This window comes from Thunnus thynnus, chromosome 11, assembly GCF_963924715.1.
Source record: "Thunnus thynnus chromosome 11, fThuThy2.1, whole genome shotgun sequence".
Classification (NCBI taxonomy): Eukaryota; Metazoa; Chordata; class Actinopteri; order Scombriformes; family Scombridae; genus Thunnus; species Thunnus thynnus.
The window spans coordinates 151,943-175,942 of record NC_089527.1 but is presented as its reverse complement, the minus strand read 5'-3'; the positions used below and the strand labels follow the sequence as shown (position 1 = coordinate 175,942).

Below are 24,000 nucleotides of genomic sequence, written 5' to 3'. Positions count from 1 at the left end.
TAAATACTACCACATTATAGTAAAACTACCATAAATACTACCATATTATAGTAACACATAGTATAAATACTACCATATTATAGTAATACTACTATAAATACTACCATATTATAGTAATACTACTATAAATACTATCATATTATAGTAACACATAGTATAAATACTACCATATTATAGTAATACTACCATAAATACGACCATATTATAGTAATACTACCATAAATACTACCATATTATAGTAACACATAGTATAAATACTACCATATTATAGTAATACTACCATAAATACTACCATATTATAGTAATACTACCATAAATACTACCATATTATAGTAACACATAGTATAAATACTACCATATTATAGTAACACATAGTATAAATACTACCATATTATAGTAATACTACTATAAATACTACCATATTATAGTAAAACTACCATAAATACTACCATATTATAGTAACACATAGTATAAATACTACCATATTATAGTAACACATAGTATAAATACTACCATATTATAGTAATACTACAATACTACTACTATAAATACTATCATACTATAGTAATACTACGATACTGCTACTATAAATACTATCATATTATAGTAATACTACGATACTGCTACTATAAATACTATCATATTATAGTAATACTACGATACTACTACTATAAATACTATCATATTATAGTAATACTACGATACTGCTACTATAAATACTATCATATTATAGTAATACTACGATACTACTACTATAAATACTATCATATTATAGTAATACTACGATACTACTACTATAAATACTATCATATTATAGTAATACTACGATACTACTACTATAAATACTATCATATTCTCTGACTCCAGCTGGTCAGATGTGAATATTTTAGTCTGGACAGTAAACTGAATGTCTTTGACAGCACCAGACATTTGAGGACGTCATCTTTAGAAAACAGTGATCAATCAATCGACCAAATGAACTGATGACAAATGATGAAATGAATCATTAGTTGCAGCCCGACTGCAGTGCAACACTGAGACACCTTCGTGTCCAGCAGGAAAACTTGAAATGAGATTCTGGATGTTTCAGTGAGAGAGGAGGAGGAGACGTGTTTTAAGGATTTTAACGAGGTAATTGAACCTTTTCTGTGAAAAGACGTATCAGATCTTTAGGGTTTACTTGCAGGGCTTTTCCATCTTAAAGAACTCAACTAGACATGATTACTTGATTGATCGATTATTCAATCAACAAGGAAAATTATAAATATCTATTCTGATGATTTTTTTAAGAAAGCTCGGCTGCTCCCAGCTTCTTCAAATGTGAACATTTGCTTGTTTAATTTGTCCTCGATGACAGCAAACTGAATGTTTCCCACAGTTACACCTGTAACACTGTGGAGTCATAACGCAGCTACAACACAACCCTCAGAGGGTCAGGGTCAGGGTTAGGGTTAGGGTCAGGGTCAGGGTTAGGGGGTTAGGGTTAGGGTGTTAGGGTTAGGGTTAGGGTTAGGGTCAGGGTTAGGGTCAGGGTTAGGGTCAGGGTCAGGGTTAGGGTTAGGGTCAGGGTCAGGGTCAGGGTCAGGGTTAGGGTGTTAGGGTTAGGGTTAGGGTTAGGGTTAGGGTCAGGGTCAGGGTTAGGGGGTTAGGGGGTCAGGGTCAGGGTCAGGGTTAGGGTCAGGGTCAGGGTCAGGGTTAGGGTCAGGGTTAGGGTTAGGGTCAGGGTTAGGGGGTCAGGGTCAGGGTCAGGGTTAGGGTCAGGGTCAGGGTCAGGGTTAGGGTCAGGGTCAGGGTCAGGGTCAGGGTTAGGGTCAGGGTCAGGGTCAGGGTCAGGGTTAGGGTCAGGGTCAGGGTCAGGGTCAGGGTTAGGGTCAGGGTCAGGGTTAGGGTCAGGGTTAGGGTTAGGGTTCCTTCCAGTCCCAACGCAGTCAGACAGTTTTTAATATTTCACAATATCATATTTTATTATCACACACACACTGACCATGTAGCGTGTCTTTGGCCTGCTGCAGAGTGTGAATATGTACGTTCAGCTGACATCTGTCCACCTCCGACTGTGAGAGCTGCCTCTGCTGCTGACTGAGCTGCTGGTGGAGAGACACCGACAGAGACCTGAGGACAGAGAGAGAGAGAGAGTACAGTATGTTAGATGATTAGATGAAGAGACAGAAGCAGCTGAGATGCAGGAACGTCCGACCTGCCGAGCGCCTGAAACACTGAGAGCTGCTGCTGCTGGTTTAAAGGCAAAGCTGCTCACAGCAAATATTGATTTACTCAACTTTGGATCAAGTTAACTGATCAATAACTAATCATGGGATTATTTTTACAACGCTGTATCTTAGACTACATCATGTGACCAGGTGCGTGTTTACCTGAGCTCCTGCAGCTCCTCCTCCAGCTGCTCTCTGTGTCTCTGCAGACTGTCCTGCTCCTCCTGCAGCCTCCTGCTCTCTCTCTGCTTCTCCTCCTGCTGTTGCTCCTTCCTCCTTGCTTCCTCCCCGGCCCGTTGCAGCTGGTCCTGCGCCTCCCTGAGCTCCCTGCACCCCGATGCATGCTGGGAGGACAGCTGAGGACCACGGACACACACGTCATACAGGTGTATATGTATTCATGTGTCACATGACTGCGGTTTACTCCTCTTTACCTCCTCCAGCTGTCGTGCATCTCTCTCTCTCTCCTCTGTCAGGCAAAGCAACTCTCTCTCCTTCTCCTCCATTATTCTCTCCATCTCTCGCGCTCCTTCTCTCAGCTGATGGACAACGCCGGCATCCACCTCCCTCTGAGTTCTACACAACAGAATCAGGATTAAATGTTTATATTCAGGATTAAAGGTTTATATTCAGGATTAAAGGTTTATATTCAGGATTAAATATTTATATTCAGGATTAAAGGTTTATATTCAGGATTAAAGTGTTTATATTCAGGATTAAAGGATTTATATTCAGGATTAAAGGTTTATATTCAGGATTAAAGGCTTATATTCAGGATTAAAGTGTTTATATTCAGGATTAAATGTTTATATTCAGGATTAAAGGTTTAATTTCAGGATTAAAGGTTTATATTCAGGATTAAATGATTTATATTCAGGATTAAAGGTTTATATTCAGGATTAAAGGCTTATATTCAGGATTAAAGATTTATATTCAGGATTAAATGATTTATATTCAGGATTAAAGGTTTATATTCAGGATTAAAGTGTTTATATTCAGGATTAAAGGTTTATATTCAGGATTAAAGATTTATATTCAGGATTAAATGATTTATATTCAGGATTAAAGGTTTATATTCAGGATTAAAGGTTTATATTCAGGATTAAATGATTATATTCAGGATTAAATATTTATATTCAGGATTAAAGGTTTATATTCAGGATTAAAGTGTTTATATTCAGGATTAAAGGTTTATATTCAGGATTAAAGATTTATATTCAGAATTAAATGATTTATATTCAGGATTAAAGGTTTATATTCAGGATTAAAGGTTTATATTCAGGATTAAATGATTATATTCAGGATTAAATATTTATATTCAGGATTAAAGGTTTATATTCAGGATTAAAGTGTTTATATTCAGGATTAAATGATTTATATTCAGGATTAAAGGTTTATATTCAGGATTAAAGTGTTTATATTCAGGATTAAAGGTTTATATTCAGGATTAAAGGTTTATATTCAGGATTAAAGTGTTTATATTCAGGATTAAATGTCTATATTCAGGGTTAAAGGTTTATATTCAGGGTTAAAGGTTTATATTCAGGATTAAAGGTTTATATTCAGGATTAAAGTGTTTATATTCAGGATTAAATGTTTATATTCAGGATTAAAGGTTTAATTTCAGGATTAAAGGTTTATATTCAGGATTAAAGGTTTATATTCAGGATTAAAGGTTTATATTCAGGATTAAAGGTTTATATTCAGGATTAAAGATTTAATTTCAGGATTAAAGGTTTATATTCAGGATTAAAGGTTTATATTCAGGATTAAATGTTTATATTCAGGATTAAAGGTTTATATTCAGGATTAAAGGTTTATATTCAGGATTAAAGGTTTATATTCAGGATTAAAGTGTTTATATTCAGGATTAAATGATTTATATTCAGGATTAAAGGTTTATATTCAGGATTAAATGTTTATATTCAGGATTAAAGGTTTATATTCAGGATTAAAGTGTTTATATTCAGGATTAAAGTGTTTATATTCAGGATTAAATGTTTATATTCAGGATTAAAGGTTTATATTCAGGGTTAAAGGTTTATATTCAGGATTAAAGGTTTATATTCAGGATTAAAGTGTTTATATTCAGGATTAAATGTTTATATTCAGGATTAAAGGTTTAATTTCAGGATTAAAGGTTTATATTCAGGATTAAAGGTTTATATTCAGGATTAAAGGTTTATATTCAGGATTAAAGTGTTTATATTCAGGATTAAATGTTTATATTCAGGATTAAAGGTTTATATTCAGGATTAAAGTGTTTATATTCAGGATTAAATGTTTATATTCAGGATTAAAGGTTTAATTTCAGGATTAAAGGTTTATATTCAGGATTAAAGGTTTATATTCAGGATTAAAGGTTTAATTTCAGGATTAAAGGTTTATATTCAGGATTAAAGGTTTATATTCAGGATTAAAGGTTTATATTCAGGATTAAAGATTTAATTTCAGGATTAAAGGTTTATATTCAGGATTAAAGGTTTATATTCAGGATTAAAGGTTTATATTCAGGATTAAAGGTTTATATTCAGGATTAAAGTGTTTATATTCAGGATTAAATGATTTATATTCAGGATTAAAGGTTTATATTCAGGATTAAATGTTTATATTCAGGATTAAAGGTTTATATTCAGGATTAAAGGTTTATATTCAGGATTAAAGTGTTTATATTCAGGATTAAATGATTTATATTTAGGATTAAAGGTTTATATTCAGGATTAAATGATTTATATTCAGGATTAAATGATTATATTCAGGATTAAAGGTTTATATTCAGGATTAAAGGTTTATATTCAGGATTAAATGATTATATTCAGGATTAAAGGTTTAATTTCAGGATTAAAGGTTTATATTCAGGATTAAAGGTTTAATTTCAGGATTAAAGGTTTAATTTCAGGATTAAAGGTTTATATTCAGGATTAAAGGTTTAATTTCAGGATTAAAGGTTTATATTCAGGATTAAAGGTTTAATTTCAGGATTAAAGGTTTATATTCAGGATTAAATGTTTATATTCAGGATTAAAGGTTTATATTCAGGATTAAAGGTTTAATTTCAGGATTAAAGGTTTATATTCAGGATTAAAGGTTTAATTTCAGGATTAAAGGTTTATATTCAGGATTAAAGGTTTATATTCAGGATTAAAGGTTTATATTCAGGATTAAGATACAAATATTGAATCATGGAAACCAAACTCACCTGAGCAGGCTGCAGTCCATGTTGAGGGTTTGGACTTCCCTTTGCAGAGAGCTAACCTCTGACCTCAGAGCCTGCATCTGTGATTGGCTGTCTGCCAGCTCACACTCCACCTGGAAACACACACAGGTCAGGCAGCCTCACTGATACGCCCTTTTCACACATGCACTGCAATCCAGACATTATCCAGACATTACAAATGACCGAGTCAGTCGCATCAGACATCAAACGGACTTTAACCTGCCGGCTCGCTGTGTGAATACAGGTCATCATCCGTAGAATTCACAGCGCGAGAGAAAAAATGTTCATTTGTGAAGGAAGATGTACAATGTTCAATTTATGGGCTATATGTTTGTAAAGGAATGTTGTAATTTCTCCTGCCGCCCTCCTGTAGCCCTCCTGTAGCCCTCCAGCGACCCTCCTGCGGCCCTCCTGCAGCCCTCTTGCTGCCCTCCTGCAGCCCTCCTCCTGCGGCCCTCCAGCGACCCTCCTGCAGCCCTCCTCCTGCAGCCCTCCAGCGGCCCTCCTGCGGCCCTCCTGCAGACCTCCTCCTGCAGCCCTCCAGCGACCCTCCTGCGGCCCTCCTGCAGCCCTCCAGCGGCCCTCCAGCGACCCTCCTGCGGCCCTCCTGCGGCCCTCCTGCAGCCCTCCAGCGGCCCTCCTGCGGCCCTCCTGCGGCCCTCCAGCGACCCTCCAGCGACCCTCCTGCGGCCCTCCTGCTGCCCTCCTGAGGCCCTCCTGCGGCCCTCCTGCTGCCCTCCTGAGGCCCTCCTGTGGCCCTCCTGAAGCCCTCCTGAGGCCCTCCTGTGGCCCTCCTGCGGTCCTCCTGCGGTCCTCCTGCGGTCCTCCTGCGGCCCTCCTGAAGCCCTCCTGAGGCCCTCCTGTGGCCCTCCTGCGGTCCTCCTGCGGCCCTCCTGAGGCCCTCCTGCAGCCCTCCTGCCGCCCTCCTGTAGCCCTCCTGTAGCCCTCCTGAAGCCCTCCTGAAGCCCTCCTGAAGCCCTCCTGCGACCCTCCTGCTGCCCTCCTGCGGCCCTCCTGAAGCCCTCCTGCTGCCCTCCTGCTGCCCTCCAGCGGCCCTCCTGCGGCCCTCCAGCGGCCCTCCTGCGGCCCTCTTGCTGCCCTCCTGCGGCCCTCTTGCGGCCCTCTTGCTGCCCTCCTGTAGCCCTCCTGAAGCCCTCCAGCGGCCCTCCTGCGGCCCTCCAGCGGCCCTCTTGCTGCCCTCCTGCGGCCCTCTTGCGGCCCTCTTGCTGCCCTCCTGTAGCCCTCCTGAAGCCCTCCTGCGACCCTCCTGCTGCCCTCCTGCGGCCCTCCTGAAGCCCTCCTGCTGCCCTCCAGCGGCCCTCCTGCGGCCCTCCAGCGGCCCTCCTGTGGCCCTCCTGAAGCCCTCCTGAGGCCCTCCTGTGGCCCTCCTGCGGTCCTCCTGCGGTCCTCCTGCGGCCCTCCTGAAGCCCTCCTGAGGCCCTCCTGTGGCCCTCCTGCGGTCCTCCTGCGGCCCTCCTGAGGCCCTCCTGCAGCCCTCCTGCCGCCCTCCTGTAGCCCTCCTGTAGCCCTCCTGAAGCCCTCCTGCGACCCTCCTGCTGCCCTCCTGCGGCCCTCCTGAAGCCCTCCTGCTGCCCTCTTGCGGCCCTCTTGCTGCCCTCCTGTAGCCCTCCTGTAGCCCTCCTGAAGCCCTCCTGCGACCCTCCTGTAGCCCTCCTGAAGCCCTCCTGCGACCCTCCTGTAGCCCTCCTGTGGCCCTCCTGAAGCCCTCCTGAAGCCCTCCCGCTGCCCTCCTGCAGCTCTAACCCCACTCCCTCGCCTGAAGCAAACAGAGTATTTCCAGTAGGTGCGAACGCGTCTGACAGACAATCTCCTGCTGGGTGCTACATGTGTGAAAGGGCAACTCCGGAAGATGTCTGGACATTTTCCAGAGTTCATGTGTGAAATTGTCTCTAGAGACAGAAGGTAAAGAAAGCTGTCACACCTGCAGCAGCTGTTTGTTCAGCTCTCTCTTGTCTGAGGCCACAGCCGAGCTCAAGGCGGCCATTTTGTCCAGAGCGTCCCGGCCCTCCTCCACCTCCCGCTTCAGCAAACACTCAGAGGACGAGAGATGCAGCACACACTCCCTGGACTGAGAGGAGGGAGACTGTTATCAGAGACATGTAATCATACGTATGTGATGACATCATCATAGAGAAAATATATACAGTCAAAGCTGTTTAATGTAATTTAGAAACAGCTGGTAGTTTAATGATCCTCAGCTGGGAGTTTATTGATCCTCAGCTTGTAGTTTAATGATCCTCAGCTGGTAGTTTAACGATCCTCAGCTGGTAGTTTATTGATCCTCAGCTGGTAGTTTATTGATCCTCAGCTTGTAGTTTATTGATCCTCAGCTGGTAGTTTATTGATCCTCAGCTGGGAGTTTATTGATCCTCAGCTGGTAGTTTATTGATCCTCAGCTGGTAGTTTATTGATCCTCAGCTGGGAGTTTAATGTGTCTCTGAGGCTTGAAGAAGAGTGTGAGACGTGGCTGAAAGCTTTGACTCATTCAGTTCAGATCGTCTTCAGTTTAAACACGTACCTTCTGCAGGGCGTGTCTGGCGTCAGCAGCTTCCTCTTCTGCTCGCCGGCGGTCCAGCTGCTCTCTCTCCAGCGCCGCCTGCAGGAAGACGCCAGCAGCAGAGACAGACAGAGAGACGCCAGCAGCAGAGACAGACAGAGAGACGCCAGCAGCAGAGACAGACAGGAGGACGACAGGAAGACGCCAGCAGCAGAGACAGACAGAGAGACGCCAGCAGCAGAGACAGACAGGAGGACGACAGGAAGACGCCAGCAGCAGAGACAGACAGAGAGACGCCAGCAGCAGAGACAGACAGAGAGACGCCAGCAGCAGAGACAGACAGAGAGACGCCAGCAGCAGAGACAGACAGAGAGACGCCAGCAGCAGAGACAGACAGGAGGACGACAGAGAGACGACAGCAGCAGAGACAGACAGGAAGACGACAGGAAGACACCAGCAGCAGAGACAGACAGGAGGACGACAGAGAGACACCAGCAGCAGAGACAGACAGGAGGACGACAGAGAGACACCAGCAGCAGAGACAGACAGGAGGACGACAGAGAGACACCAGCAGCAGAGACAGACAGGAGGACACCAGCAGCAGAGACAGACAGGAGGACGACAGAGAGACGCCAGCAGCAGAGACAGACAGGAGGACGACAGAGAGACGCCAGCAGCAGAGACAGACAGGAGGACGACAGAGAGACAGATTCTGTTTTAGGTAAATTTATTTGACAGGAGAATGAAGCAGAATACTGTAACTCACCTTCAGAGTGTGAATCTCCAGCAGGTGGAGCGTTTCTCTCTCTGTCAGCTGGACGTTCTCCAGCAGCTCCGTCTCAACGCTGAAACAAAACCAGTTCAATGAGACAGACGTGTTCATCAATAAGTCTGAATAACAGCTGCTGTAATACAGACAAAAGCATCAGCAACACCTGCCGTCAACCAAACTCAGCTGCTGAACTTCTAACCCAAACCCAAGCTCCCAGTATGCTTCAGAGGCTCCCAGTATGCTTCAGCCTCGTCTCAGAGGCTCCCAGTATGCTTCAGAGGCTCCCAGTATGCTTCAGAGGCTCCCAGTATGCTTCAGCCTCGTCTCAGAGGCTCCCAGTATGCTTCAGAGGCTCCCAGTATGTTTCAGCCTCGTCTCAGAGGCTCCCAGTATGTTTCAGCCTCGTCTCAGAGGCTCCCAGTATGCTTCAGCCTCGTCTCAGAGGCTCCCAGTATGTTTCAGCCTCGTCTCAGAGGCTCCCAGTATGCTTCAGCCTCGTCTCAGCCGCTCCCAGTATGCTTCAGCCTCGTCTCAGAGGCTCCCAGTATGCTTCAGAGGCTCCCAGTATGCTTCAGAGGCTCCCAGTATGCTTCAGAGGCTCCCAGTATGCTTCACAAGGATTATAAGGTTTTGTAAACTGGCTTCTCTTCCTGCTTTATCTCGTCTGTCTTATTTTGCTACCCTTATTAAAGGACAGTTCCCAGTGTTCCCAGTGTTCCCAGTGTGTTAAACCAGCAGTCAGGTGTCTGTAATCATTCCTCCTGTTCATACTGGATATTAAAAGATCCTTCAAATGTGCTTTAATGGAAGTGATGGAGGATAAAATCCACAGTGTGTCCACACAGTCATTTAAAAGTCTGTGTGAAGCTTCTATTCAGCTTCAGCAGTCTGAGTTAGTCATATCAAGTGGATATCTGACACATTTACAGTCTTTTTAGCATCAAATTCCCTCTTTGTGTTTCCTCGGACAGTGTTTCCCTGTTGAGCTGCAGGTGGAAGTATAGTAACAAAAAGAGGAACTTTGGCACTAAAAAGACTGTAACGTTGAAAGATATCTACTTGATTTGACTCATTTGGACGCTGAAGCTTCATATTAGCTTCAGATAAACTTTCATCACTTCCATTGTAAGGTCATTATGAAGGGATCTTCTAATGGTCAGTATGAACAGGAGGAATGATTACAGCAAGAAACACACTGACTGCTGGTTTAATGACTGACCTGATGAACTATGAACTCGTCCTTTAACACTTTGTAATGTGGATTTAAAAAGTGTTCTATAAATAAATATTATTATTATTAGAAATAATAATAATATGCATTTGTTTGCATATAAAAATGACAGTAATTCAGTTTTATCAGATAGTACCGTCTGTGCGTCTCTGTCTCCAGCTGTCGGCTCCTCTCCTCCTGTCTGTCTCTCTCTCTCTTCAGTCTGTCGTTCTCTCTCTGCACCTCCTCCTCCCTCCTCTGCACCTCCTCCACCTGCAGACGCAGAGAGGACGCCGCCTCACGCTCGCTGACAAACACACACATTTCACCTCATTTATAGATTTAATCATTCATTCAAACCAATTATTAAATAAAACTGCAGACATTTTAATTATCTGAAGAAAATGAGATTAAAATGTTTGGCAGCTGACTTCTGTTTGTTCACTAAAATACAAAGTTCAGATCATTTAAAGACACATTTACAGGCTGTGATGATGTAATCTGGTGTGTAACTGCTACAGCGGTACAATGACTCGTGTTGCTGTCACCACGGCAACAGACATTCGTTCAGATATTTTTTGTGTGATTGATTTATTTTCTTATTAGTAGAAACCAAATTAACTAAATTATTCAGTTTTTACATGAACGCTATACCAAGAATGTTGTTATTTTATAAAAGAAGGTGTCTCGTTAAGACTTTTCTTGTTATAATCAGTATTTTGTTATAATCAGTATTTTGTTTTACCTTCAGTATGTTAAAATATGGATTGATTAGATTTTATTTCATGATTGGGATCAGAAAGTATCTTCCATCACAAGTTTCTCATTCTAACAAGAAAGTGGCGGATATAATATATATATATATATAATATCCATCACTCAGTTCAAACATACATATAAATATATATAAAAAATAAATATAAATAAAACAAAAAATATAAATATACAATTAAAAAAATAAATAAAATAAAATAAATATATATCAAAATCCCAGTTAATTCAAAAAGGAAGAAGTTAAAAAACTTTTCTGGTCCTTTAATAATATATTTTATGAGTGATATGAAACCTGCTGGCAGGTCAAAGGTTAACGTTTAGTAGCACTGAGATGATGACATCATAATATGACATCATGTGACTAATAAATAAATGATAAACGTAACGTGATGTCACACAAATACTTCATGAAAATGATCCTTTCAAGTTGTAGCCAAGAATTCAATGTGTGTGTGTGTGTGTGTGTGTGTGTGTGTGTGTGTACCTGCTCAGTATTTCCAGAGTGTGTGTGTGTGTGTGTGTGTGTACCTGCTCAGTATTTCCAGTGTGTGTGTGTGTGTTGTGTGTGTGTGTGTGTGTACCTGCTCAGTATTTCCAGAGTGTGTGTGTGTGTGTGTGTGTGTGTGTGTGTGTGTGTGTGTGTACCTGCTCAGTATTTCCAGTGTGTGTGTGTGTGTTGTGTGTGTGTGTGTGTACCTGCTCAGTATTTCCAGAGTGTGTGTGAGCTCCGTCTGTGTGTGTTGTGTGTGTGTGTGCAGCTGCTGGTTGTCGTCCTCCAGCTGTCTCAGTTTGAGCTGCAGAGCCGTTTTCTCCTCGCCAAGCCGCCGCACAGAGAGCTCCGCCCCCTGACATAAAGGCACACAGTTGTGTTTGCAGCACTTCAAGAGACATTCTACTGATTTACACTCACCGCAACTTTAAACCAAGTCTACACCCTAAAATTAATGATTCACGTTAAGGGGACCAGACCACAACATGAGGGACACCTGGACCACCAACACACACACACACACACACACACACACACACACACACAGATTCAACAACATCTCCATGACCTCTGACCTTCAGCAGTAGAGTGTTTGTCTCTGTGAGACTGACCTGCAGTTCCTCGTGTCTCCACTGCAGGGCGCTCTCAGTCTGAGACAGGACGGACAGCAGAGAGGACAGATCCAGCCTGAGGACGCCGTCTGACGGGACGCACGGCGACCGACCGCCGCCGCCGCTCCTCAGGACTCTGGACTGAAGACAAAACACACAACACGATGACCTCTGACCTCCCGCTCTGTCAGCTGCGTGACTCTGTGGAAGTGTGAGTGATAACCGGACTGGTGTCCTGAGAGACATTAGAGCCGGTTTGAGTGAATAAACTTAAAGACGAAACTGTCGGCGGGAACGTGAGCCCAGCTGGAGTAAACAGTGATGATGTCATTTAAAGGCCTGAAAGGGTTAGGTTGCTCAGATCTGCTCCTGACATTGTTATTACTGATAGAACTGATGGAAACACAATGAAAATAAGACACAAGTGGTCCTTTAATGAAGAATATTTTAAGTTGTAACTGTCTTTACAGTCTGACAGTCTGTGAAATCCAGAGATGAACCAGTTTCAGACTCACCAGTTTGATCACAGCCTCACTGACAGACTGCAGACTCCTCTCTGTTTCTTTATGTCTCTCTACCGCTCTCTCTCTCTCCTCCCGATGACTTTCCTCAGCCTGCAGCGAGCGAGAGAGCTCCGCAATCCTGAGAGACAGAGAGAGAGAGAGAGAGAGAGAGAGAGAGAGAGAGAGAGAGAGACAGAGAGAGACAGAGAGAGACAGAGAGAGAGAGAAAGACAGAGAGACAGAGAGAGAGAGAGAGAGAGAGAGAGAGAGACAGACAGAGAGAGACAGAGAGAGAGAGAGAGAGACAGAGAAAGACAGAGAGAGAGACAGAGAGAGAGAGAGAGAGAGAGAGAGAGAGACAGAGAGAGACAGAGAGAGAGAGAGATTTGATTTTTAAACTCAACATTTATTATCCACTATGTACACTGTAAAAAAACGTAATACACTACATTAACACATACATAATATAATCACATACCAGGTATCAAAGTTACATCAGCACATGTCCAAAACTCAACTGTCCATCTATTACAGAGCAGAGCACCCCCCCATAACCCCAAATCAGCTGGAAAGTCTCCAGGTCATGAGCAGCTCTGTAAAAACTAAACTCTACCAGTAGTCTGGACTTCACCATTCTGACAAAAACAGGAACCACATCAACATTCAGCTCTTCCTCCACCTTCCTCCTGCGGCTCACATACACCGCCATCTTTGCCTGTCCCAAAACAAAGTTCAATATCTGACACTTGTTCTTCTGTTGGCGAGTGTATTTAAAACCACAAATAAAAACCTGCTTCATAAAAATTTCTCCATATCTGCTAAAAATGGTTTCCAACAACACAAACAGAGCCGTCAGACGAGAGCACTCTGAGAAACAGTGAAACACCGTCTCTCTTTGGCTGCAGAAGGGGCATTTCTCCTCCACAGCAGCATTAATAACAGAGATAAAGGAGTTCACTGCTACAATGCCATGTAGGATCCTCCACTGCAGGTCCGCATGTTTCTTTGTTAAAGGAGGTTTATACAAAGACCTCCATGCAGGTTTGACGTCAGGGTCTAAGTCCAGATAAGTCCTCCACGGGGTGTCACTGCGTCCATTCAGTTTGTTCTGGTTCAAGGTTTTAACCATCAACTTATACAGCGTCTTTCCTGAGGCGTCCTCCAAAGAAGCTCCCACAGGGTCAACAGGCTCAAGTAAAGGACCGGAACAGTTTTTGAAATCCGGAAACAGTCCAATGGTGGGATAGGGGTCCGTACAGTTTGGCAGCAGCGCGCCATCACAAAAGTCAGTTAACAGAAGGCATTGATGTCCTGTCAGCTTCTGTTTCCAATGTTTCAGTAACTGGTTTATAACTCGCGTAGATCTCACTCCCAGCCAAGCAGCCAGTCCAACAGGATCATCCAACCGAGGTCCCGCCAGCTCCACCACCTGCCCCAGAGTAGAAACTCCTGCAGTGTGAAGGAGTCTGGATAGAGTAGGTCCACCCCAGCTGGGACAATCCAAAAGTCCTCCAAACAGTACAGGTTCCTGTAGGAGCCAGTACAGAGAGTCATCCTGCTCCTGCCTCTGCTTCCTCAGCAAAGTCCACACTGAGAAGACGCTTCTATAAAAGGCCGGCAGGGACGAAGCGTCCAACCTCTTGGAGTCCATTAGAAACAGAGACAAACCCAGTCCCAGACCACCAAACCGCTGCAGGATGCAGCAGGATAAAGTCCTCCACACCAGGTCTGTGGGCCCAGTGAGCAGTCTCTGAATGAACTGAAGGCGGAAGGCAGCGCCCCTGCTGGCCAGATGGACCAGACCTTGTCCACCCTCCTCCTTAGGAAGAAACAGCACACTCTGAGGTACCCAGTGCAACCTGTCCCAAAAAAAAATCAACCAAAACCCTTTGGATCTGTGATAAAAGAGAAGCTGGAGGATCAACGCAGGCCAACCGGTGCCACAGAGCAGAAGAGACCAGATTGTTAATCACGAGAACACGACCTCTGTAGGACATTTTAGGTAGAAGCCATTTCCATTTCATGAGCCGACCTTTGACCTTTTCTAAGACATTGTCCCAGTTTTTCTGTAAGAACATTTCATTGCCCAGAAAAACTCCCAGGTATTTTAGCCCTCCTTTTTTCCAGACCAGACCTCCAGGTAACCTGAGTTGATCCACCAGCCGATCCCCCGCCATGACAGCCTCACTCTTCCCCCAGTTTACTTTAGCAGAGGATATGCAACCAAACAGATTAACAGTGTTCACTAGCACATCAATATCTCTCTGTGTGTTGACCAGGACAATGACATCATCAGCGTACGCCGACAGTTTAAAAGAGGCATCACAGTCAGGAAAACAAACACCAGTCAGATCATTCCTCAGTTTGTGGAGCAGAGGCTCGATGGCCAGAGAGTAGAGCATGCCGGACAGAGAGCAGCCCTGCCTGACCCCCCTCTGGACACTGAAAGGAGCACTCAGACCTCCGTTGATTTTCACAACACTCGCAATGTCACTATACAGAACCTGGATCTTGGCTATGAAACCAGGGTTGAACCCGAAAGCAGCTAAAGTTTGCCAAAGATACTGGTGTTCAACTCGGTCAAAAGCCTTTTCCTGGTCTATTGAAATCAGACCAGTGTCTACAGCCAATGAGCTGGAGACCTCCAAAACATCCCGAATTAAAGTGACATTGTCACTTATCAGCCTGCCGGGCACGCAGTATGTCTGATCAGTGTGGATGACAGAAGCCATCACCTCTCTGAGTCTGCTGGCCAGGACCTTGGACAGTATCTTGTAGTCCGTGCAGAGCAGAGAAACAGGTCTCCAGTTCTTCAGCTCCTGCAGGTCTCCCTTCTTGGGCAGCAGAGTGATGACCACCCTCCTGCAGCTCAGAGGCAGCCGTCCTCTCTCCAGGCTGCTTGTGACAACCTCCAACAGGTCTTCGCCCAACACGGACCAGAAGGATTTATAGAAGCCAACAGGAAGACCGTCTATACCTGGAGCTCTTCCACTCTGTAAGCTCATCAGAGCAGTATACAGTTCATTAATGGATACCGGAGCCTCCAGCTTTGCATTGGCTCCAGCATCCATCTGTGGAAGACCGGTGAAGAAGCTGCTGCACACATCTGGATTGTCTGTTAGTTCACTCTTATACAGATCTTTATAAAATCTGACTGCAAATTTCCTAATCTCAGAAGAATCTGAGATTGCAGAGCCGCTGCTGGATCGCAGAGAGTGAACAATCTTTCTCTGTCCATTTTTCCTCTCCAGACCAAAGAAGAAGTGAGAGGGGGGCGTCCATCTGCGTGATGTCGAGGAACCGTGACCTGACCAGAGCTCCCTGTGCTGCGATGCCCAGCAGGTTGGCCAAAGCCGACTTTTTAGACTTGAGGGAATCTAAAAGCCCTCGATCTCCTGTAGAACCTGCTAAACTCTGCAGTTCTACCACCTGAGTCTCCAGGTCCCTCATAGATCTGGTTATGTCTCTAGTGACATTACGAGTGAACTGCTGACACAGCTGTTTAATCTGTAATTTCCCAAAATCCCACCACTGTTGAACACAGGCAAAGTCAGACTTACATTTTCTGTGGGTAAACCAAAAACATTCAAAAGCTGCTCTAAAAGCCTTGTCATGAAGCAGGGCAGTGTTAAAATGCCAGTAAGCACTCTGTAAGCGCACATTTTTTATAAAAACTCAGCAAAAAACCAGACAGTGATCAGAGAAGCCCACTGGGTTAATGTGACAACTTTTAAAAAGGTTCATGTGATGTTTAAAAGAATACAGACGGTCCAGCCTGGCCAGAGATAACACATTGTCTTTAGAGTGACTCCAGGTGTACTGCCTGTGACTTTTATAAAACATCCTCCACACATCTGACAACTCATGAGCTTCAGTCAACTGTCTGAACCTGCGTGATGAAGCAGGATGAGGCTCTTGGTTGTTTCTATCCAGCTGTGGATTTTCAGTACAGTTAAAATCACCTCCTAAAAACAAATACTCATCACTACTGCAGTTCCTGATAGTGTCACATAAAACATCTAGTACCGCTAGTCTATCCACCCCCTTGGTTGGTGCATAAACATTGATGAAAACTACAGTAATATTTTCAAAGTGAGCTTTGACCTTCAATAAACAGCCTTTAATAATTTCCTCAACTTCACAAGAAAAAGGCAAGAGGCTCCTGGAAAAGACAATCCCCACTCCTCCACTACAGCTGGACTTATGGCTCAGGATGACTTCCCCGTTACATCCTCTCCTCCAGTCACTTTCATTATCTGCACTACTGTGTGTTTCCTGAAGCAGCATTACATCTATGTTCTTCAGCTCCATCAGCTTAAAGAACGCAGCTCTTTTGCTATCATCCCTGGCTCCATTCAAGTTTAAAGTGCCTATTTTGAAATCACACATGGAGAGAGAGAAGCTTAAAAGAAACATAACAGTAGGAAAACATAACAGGAAGAGAGAAAAACACAAGAACCTTCGTCTAAACATCATCATCAGCAGTGATTTGTGCTTTTACTTTAAGCAGCACTTTCTTCAGACGATAAATTTCCTGATCTGTCAGAACATCATCTCCAAAGTTTCCTGATCTTTTTGTCAGAGGCTTCGCTGACTCTACAAACAGCTTCAGGTCTGCAAAGTGATCCTCTACTTTCACCAGCCTGGATCCCTTCGTTCCCTGCAGAAAACTCTTTATACCAGCAGGAGAGTAGCGGCTCTGCTGGTCCTCCTGGGTCACTGACAAATCACTTTCTGACTCTGCTAAAGATTTTCCAGTTTTTGTCCCTTTAGTGACTTTGATGGCTTTTGCACTACTCTGGACAGGCTCTGAACTTTTCCTCTTTTGTGACAGTTTTAACAAATCATCATCAGACATGTCTTCGTCTTCAATGAGGTCCTCACACACTGACAGGTTATCATTTACTTTTTCACTCTCTTTGTTATCAGTTTCAATGGTTGTGTTTTCTGAACTGCTCTGATGCTCATCCTTTCCCTGTCGCTGATCACTGCTCTCAGCTGACTCCTCACCGCCAGAAGATGCAGGGGGGGCACTGCCTGCAGGAGGCCCACCGAGGCCCAGGTCCCCGGCAGGGACCGGAGCCGGCACCCGCCCCGGAGGCCGCGGCTCCCCGGCAGGGACCGGAGCCGGCAACCGGCCCGGAGGCCGCAGCTCCCCGGCAGGGACCGGAGCAGGCACCCGGTCCGGAGGGCGCGGCTCCCCGGCAGGGGCCGCAGCCGGCACCCGCCCCGGAGGCCGCGGCTCCCCGGCAGCAGCCCGCCGCTGCTCCCCCATTCTCTCCGGGCAGGAGCGGATTAAATGCCCCTCCACACCACAACCAAAACACTTCATGGTCTCCGACGTGGCGAAAACCATGTAGTTGAACCCGTCTACTTTAAAGTTAAAGGACAGATTAAGATCGTCAGTTTTATCTTTCAGGACAATGAAAACCTGCCTACGGTGACACACTACATGTTTGAGCAGCGGGGATCTGCAGCCTAGAGAAACCATCTTTATCGGGGAGACTAGTTGTCCGTACCGTGCCAGTTCTTTAGCTAACATTTCATTTTTAATGAACGGGGGAGCATTAGAGATGGTTATCTTTCTAGCTGGACTAACCAGCGGGAGAAAAGGAGTGAAGGTGTCTTGTATGACTACACCTGTTTCCACCACATCGCTAACTTTGGCTGTGCTATCAAGGAAGATAACAATAGCTCCATTCATGCGGGAGGCAGACTTCACGCTGCCGCAACCCACCACCTCTCCCACCGCTAAGGTGGCCTCCTCCACTGAACAGTTCACTGCCGGCACAAGTTTGACTGCATGACGGCGTGTCAGCTTCTCAAACTCCGCACCACCCTCCACCACGGGCATGCTGCCCAACCGAGCCGGTAGCCACGCTACCACAAACTACACCTGAACAACAGTCAGATACACCTGTCAGCAACTGTATGAAAAAAGAAAATAAAGAAAAATAGAAACATAAAACAGCAAAAGAAGGTAGAAACTTCACTCACACTGAAACACAATCTGCAGCTCTCCGCACCACTCACTCCGCCATTCACTCAGAGAGAGAGAGAGACAGAGAGAGAGAAAGAGAGACAGAGAGAGAGAGATTTTTGATTTTTAAACTCAACATTTATTATCCACTATGTACACTGTAAAAAAACGTAATACACTACATTAACACATACATAATATAATCACATACCAGGTATCAAAGTTACATCAGCACATGTCCAAAACTCAACTGTCCATCTATTACAGAGCAGAGCACCCCCCCATAACCCCAAATCAGCTGGAAAGTCTCCAGGTCATGAGCAGCTCTGTAAAAACTAAACTCTACCAGCAGTCTGGACTTCACCATTCTGACAAAACAGGAACCACATCAACATTCAGCTCTTCCTTCACCTTCCTCCTGCGGCTCACATACACCGCCATCTTTGCCTGTCCCAAAACAAAGTTCAATATCTGACACTTGTTCTTCTGTTGGCGAGTGTATTTAAAACCACAAATAAAAACCTGCTTCATAAAAATTTCTCCATATCTGCTAAAAATGGTTTCCAACAACACAAACAGAGCCGTCAGACGAGAGCACTCTGAGAAACAGTGAAACACCGTCTCTCTTTGGCTGCAGAAGGGGCATTTCTCCTCCACAGCAGCATTAATAACAGAGATAAAGGAGTTCACTGCTACAATGCCATGTAGGATCCTCCACTGCAGGTCCGCATGTTTCTTTGTTAAAGGAGGTTTATACAAAGACCTCCATGCTGGTTTGACGTCAGGGTCTAAGTCCAGATAAGTCCTCCACGGGGTGTCACTGCGTCCATTCAGTTTGTTCTGGTTCAAGGTTTTAACCATCAACTTATACAGCGTCTTTCCTGAGGCGTCCTCCAAAGAAGCTCCCACAGGGTCGACAGGCTCAAGTAAAGGACCAGAACAGTTTTTGAAATCCGGAAACAGTCCAATGGTGGGATAGGGGTCCGTACAGTTTGGCAGCAGTGCACCATCACAAAAGTCAGTTAACAGAAGGCATTGATGTCCTGTCAGCTTCTGTTTCCAATGTTTCAGTAACTGGTTTATGACTCGCGTAGATCTCACTCCCATCCGAGCAGCCAGTCCAACAGGATCATCCAACCGAGGTCCCGCCAGCTCCACCACCTGCCCCAGAGTAGAAACTCCTGCAGTGTGAAGGAGTCTGGATAGAGTAGGTCCACCCCAGCTGGGACAATCCAAAAGTCCTCCAAACAGTACAGGTTCCTGTAGGAGCCAGTACAGAGAGTCATCCTGCTCCTGCCTCTGCTTCCTCAGCAAAGTCCACACTGAGAAGACGCTTCTATAAAAGGCCGGCAGGGACGAAGCGTCCAACCTCTTGGAGTCCATTAGAAACAGAGACAAACCCAGTCCCAGACCACCAAACCGCTGCAGGATGCAGCAGGATAAAGTCCTCCACACCAGGTCTGTGGGCCCAGTGAGCAGTCTCTGAATGAACTGAAGGCGGAAGGCAGCGCCCCTGCTGGCCAGATGGACCAGACCTTGTCCACCCTCCTCCTTAGGAAGAAACAGCACACTCTGAGGTACCCAGTGCAACCTGTCCCAAAAAAAAATCAACCAAAACCCTTTGGATCTGTGATAAAAGAGAAGCTGGAGGATCAACGCAGGCCAACCGGTGCCACAGAGCAGAAGAGACCAGATTGTTAATCACGAGAACACGACCTCTGTAGGACATTTTAGGTAGAAGCCATTTCCATTTCATGAGCCGACCTTTGACCTTTTCTAAGACATTGTCCCAGTTTTTCTGTAAGAACATTTCATTGCCCAGAAAAACTCCCAGGTATTTTAGCCCTCCTTTTTTCCAGACCAGACCTCCAGGTAACCTGAGTTGATCCACCAGCCGATCCCCCACCATGACAGCCTCACTCTTCCCCCAGTTTACTTTAGCAGAGGATATGCAACCAAACAGATTAACAGTGTTCACTAACACATCAATATCTCTCTGTGTGTTAACCAGGACAATGACATCATCAGCGTACGCCGACAGTTTAAAAGAGGCATCACAGTCAGGAAAACAAACACCAGTCAGATCATTCCTCAGTTTGTGGAGCAGAGGCTCGATGGCCAGAGAGTAGAGCATGCCGGACAGAGAGCAGCCCTGCCTGACCCCCCTCTGGACACTGAAAGGAGCACTCAGACCTCCGTTGATTTTCACAACACTCGCAATGTCACTATACAGAACCTGGATCTTGGCTATGAAACCAGGGTTGAACCCGAAAGCAGCTAAAGTTTGCCAAAGATACTGGTGTTCAACTCGGTCAAAAGCCTTTTCCTGGTCTATTGAAATCAGACCAGTGTCTACAGCCAATGAGCTGGAGACCTCCAAAACATCCCGAATTAAAGTGACATTGTCACTTATCAGCCTGCCGGGCACGCAGTATGTCTGATCAGTGTGGATGACAGAAGCCATCACCTCTCTGAGTCTGCTGGCCAGGACCTTGGACAGTATCTTGTAGTCCGTGCAGAGCAGAGAAACAGGTCTCCAGTTCTTCAGCTCCTGCAGGTCTCCCTTCTTGGGCAGCAAAGTGATGACCGCCCTCCTGCAGCTCAGAGGCAGCCGTCCTCTCTCCAGGCTGCTTGTGACAACCTCCAACAGGTCTTCACCCAACACGGACCAGAAGGATTTATAGAAGCCAACAGGAAGACCGTCTATACCTGGAGCTCTTCCACTCTGTAAGCTCATCAGAGCAGTATACAGTTCATTAATGGATACCGGAGCCTCCAGCTTTGCATTGGCTCCAGCATCCACCTGAGCAAGACCGGTGAAGAAGCTGCTGCACACATCTGGATTGTTTGTTAGTTCACTCTTATACAGATCTTTATAAAATCTGACTGCAAATTTCCTAATCTCAGAAGAATCTGAGATTGCAGAGCCGCTGCTGGATCGCAGAGAGTGAACAATCTTTCTCTGTCCATTTTTCCTCTCCAGACCAAAGAAGAAGTGAGAGGGGGCGTCCATCTGCGTGATGTCAAGGAACCGTGACCTGACCAGAGCTCCCTGTGCTGCGATGCCCAGCAGGTTGGCCAAAGCCGACTTTTTAGACTTGAGGGAATCTAAAAGCCCTCGATCTCCTGTAGAACCTGCTAAACTCTGCAGTTCTACCACCTGAGTCTCCAGGTCCCTCATAGATCTGGTTATGTCTCTAGTGACATTACGAGTGAACTGCTGACACAGCTGTTTAATCTGTGATTTCCCAAAATCCCACCACTGTTGAACACAGGCAAAGTCAGACTTACATTTTCTGTGGGTAAACCAAAAACATTCAAAAGCTGCTCTAAAAGCCTTGTTATGAAGCAGGGCAGTGTTAAAATGCCAGTAAGCACTCTGTAAGCGCACATTTTTTATAAAAACACAGCAAAAAACCAGACAGTGATCAGAGAAGCCCACTGGGTTAATGTGACAACTTTTAAAAAGGTTCATGTGATGTTTAAAAGAATACAGACGGTCCAGCCTGGCCAGAGATAACACATTGTCTTTAGAGTGACTCCAGGTGTACTGCCTGTGACTTTTATAAAACATCCTCCACACATCTGACAACTCATGAGCTTCAGTCAACTGTCTGAACCTGCGTGATGAAGCAGGATGAGGCTCTTGGTGGTTTCTATCCAGCTTTGGATTTTCAGTACAGTTAAAATCACCTCCTAAAAACAAATACTCATCACTACTGCAGTTCCTGATAGTGTCACATAAAACATCTAGTACCGCTAGTCTATCCACCCCCTTGGTTGGTGCATAAACGTTGACGAAAACTACGGTAATATTTTCAAATTGAGCTTTGACCTTCAATAAACAGCCTTTAATAATTTCCTCAACTTCACAAGAAAAAGGCAAGAAGCTCCTGGAAAAGACAATCCCCACTCCTCCACTACAGCTGGACTTATGGCTCAGGATGACTTCCCCGTTACATCCTCTCCTCCAGTCACTTTCATTATCTGCACTACTGTGTGTTTCCTGAAGCAGCATTACATCTATGTTCTTCAGCTCCATCAGCTTAAAGAACGCAGCTCTTTTACTATCATCCCTGGCTCCATTCAAGTTTAACGTGCCTATTTTGAATTCACACATGGAGAGAGAGAAGCTTAAAAGAAACATAACAGTAGGAAAACATAACAGGAAGAGAGAAAAACACAAGAACCTTCGTCTAAACATCATCATCAGCAGTGATTTGTGCTTTTACTTTAAGCAGCACTTTCTTCAGACGATAAATTTCCTGATCTGTCAGAACATCATCTCCAAAGTTTCCTGATCTTTTTGTCAGAGGCTTTGCTGACTCTACAAACAGCTTCAGGTCTGCAAAGTGATCCTCTACTTTCACCAGCCTGGATCCCTTCGTTCCCTGCAGAAAACTCTTTATACCAGCAGGAGAGTAGCGGCTCTGCTGGTCCTCCTGGGTCAGTGACAAATCACTTTCTGACTCTGCTAAAGATTTTCCAGTTTTTGTCCCTTTGGTGACTTTGATGGCTTTTGCACTACTCTGGACAGGCTCTGAACTTTTCCTCTTTTGTGACAGTTTTAACAAATCATCATCAGACATGTCTTCGTCTTCAATGAGGTCCTCACACACTGACAGATTATCATTTACTTTTTCACTCTCTTTGTTATCAGTTTCAATGGTTGTGTTTTCTGAACTGCTCTGATGCTCATCCTTTCCCTGTCGCTGATCACTGCTCTCAGCTGGCTCCACACCGCCAGAAGATGCAGGGGGGGCACTGCCTGCAGGAGGCCCACCGAGGCCCAGGTCCCCGGCAGGGACCGGAGCCGGCACCCGCCCCGGAGGCCGCGGCTCCCCGGCAGGGACGGAGCCGGCTCCCCGGCAGGGACCGGAGCAGGCACCCGGTCCGGAGGGCGCGGCTCCCCGGCAGGGGCCGGAGCCGGCACCCGCGCCGGAGGCCGCGGCTCCCCGGCAGGGACCGGAGCCGGCTCCCCGGCAGCAGCCCGCCGCTGCTCCCCCATTCTCTCCGGGCAGGAGCGGATTAAATGCCCCTCCACACCACAACCAAAACACTTCATGGTCTCCGACGTGGCGAAAACCATGTAGTTGAACCCGTCTACTTTAAAGTTAAAGGACAGATTAAGATCGTCAGTTTTATCTTTCAGGACAATGAAAACCTGCCTACGGTGACACACTACATGTTTGAGCAGCGGGGATCTGCAGCCCAGAGAAACCATCTTTATCGGGGAGACTAGTTGTCCGTACCGTGCCAGTTCTTTAGCTAACATTTCATTTTTAATGAACGGGGGAGCATTAGAGATGGTTATCTTTCTAGCTGGACTAACCAGCGGGAGAACAGGAGTGAAGGTGTCTTGAATGACTACACCTGTTTCCACCACATCGCTAACTTTGGCTGTGCTATCAAGGAAGATAACAATAGCTCCATTCATGCGGGAGGCAGACTTCACGCTGCCGCAACCCACCACCTCTCCCACCGCTAAGGTGGCCTCCTCCACTGAACAGTTCACTGCCGGCACAAGTTTGACTGCATGACGGCGTGTCAGCTTCTCAAACTCCGCACCACCCTCCACCACAACCGAGCCGGTAGCCACGCTACCACAAACTACACCTGAACAACAGTCAGATACACCTGTCAGCAAGTGTATGAAAAAAGAAAATAAAGAAAAATAGAAACATAAAACAGCAAAAGAAGGTAGAAACTTCACTC

General features: G+C 45.4%; 1 protein-coding gene across 9 annotated transcripts in view; it reads right to left on the bottom strand.

The window, feature by feature from the left end:
- Positions 1 to 24,000, bottom strand: part of si:dkey-230p4.1 (trichohyalin) — a 50,173-nt gene that overhangs the window by 9,189 nt on the left and 16,984 nt on the right. For all 9 annotated transcript variants that reach the window (XM_067602701.1, XM_067602699.1, XM_067602704.1 and 6 more), the window contains 11 exons: positions 12,318 to 12,444; positions 11,803 to 11,943; positions 11,398 to 11,546; positions 10,085 to 10,234; positions 8,712 to 8,790; positions 7,967 to 8,044; positions 7,370 to 7,516; positions 5,410 to 5,519; positions 2,645 to 2,786; positions 2,373 to 2,566; positions 1,985 to 2,112 (listed from right to left, as the gene is read on the bottom strand). In XM_067602701.1, the coding sequence (XP_067458802.1) occupies positions 1,985 to 2,112; positions 2,373 to 2,566; positions 2,645 to 2,786; positions 5,410 to 5,519; positions 7,370 to 7,516; positions 7,967 to 8,044; positions 8,712 to 8,790; positions 10,085 to 10,234; positions 11,398 to 11,546; positions 11,803 to 11,943; positions 12,318 to 12,444 (1,445 nt within the window). The remainder of the gene's footprint in view (positions 1 to 1,984; positions 2,113 to 2,372; positions 2,567 to 2,644; positions 2,787 to 5,409; positions 5,520 to 7,369; positions 7,517 to 7,966; positions 8,045 to 8,711; positions 8,791 to 10,084; positions 10,235 to 11,397; positions 11,547 to 11,802; positions 11,944 to 12,317; positions 12,445 to 24,000) is intronic.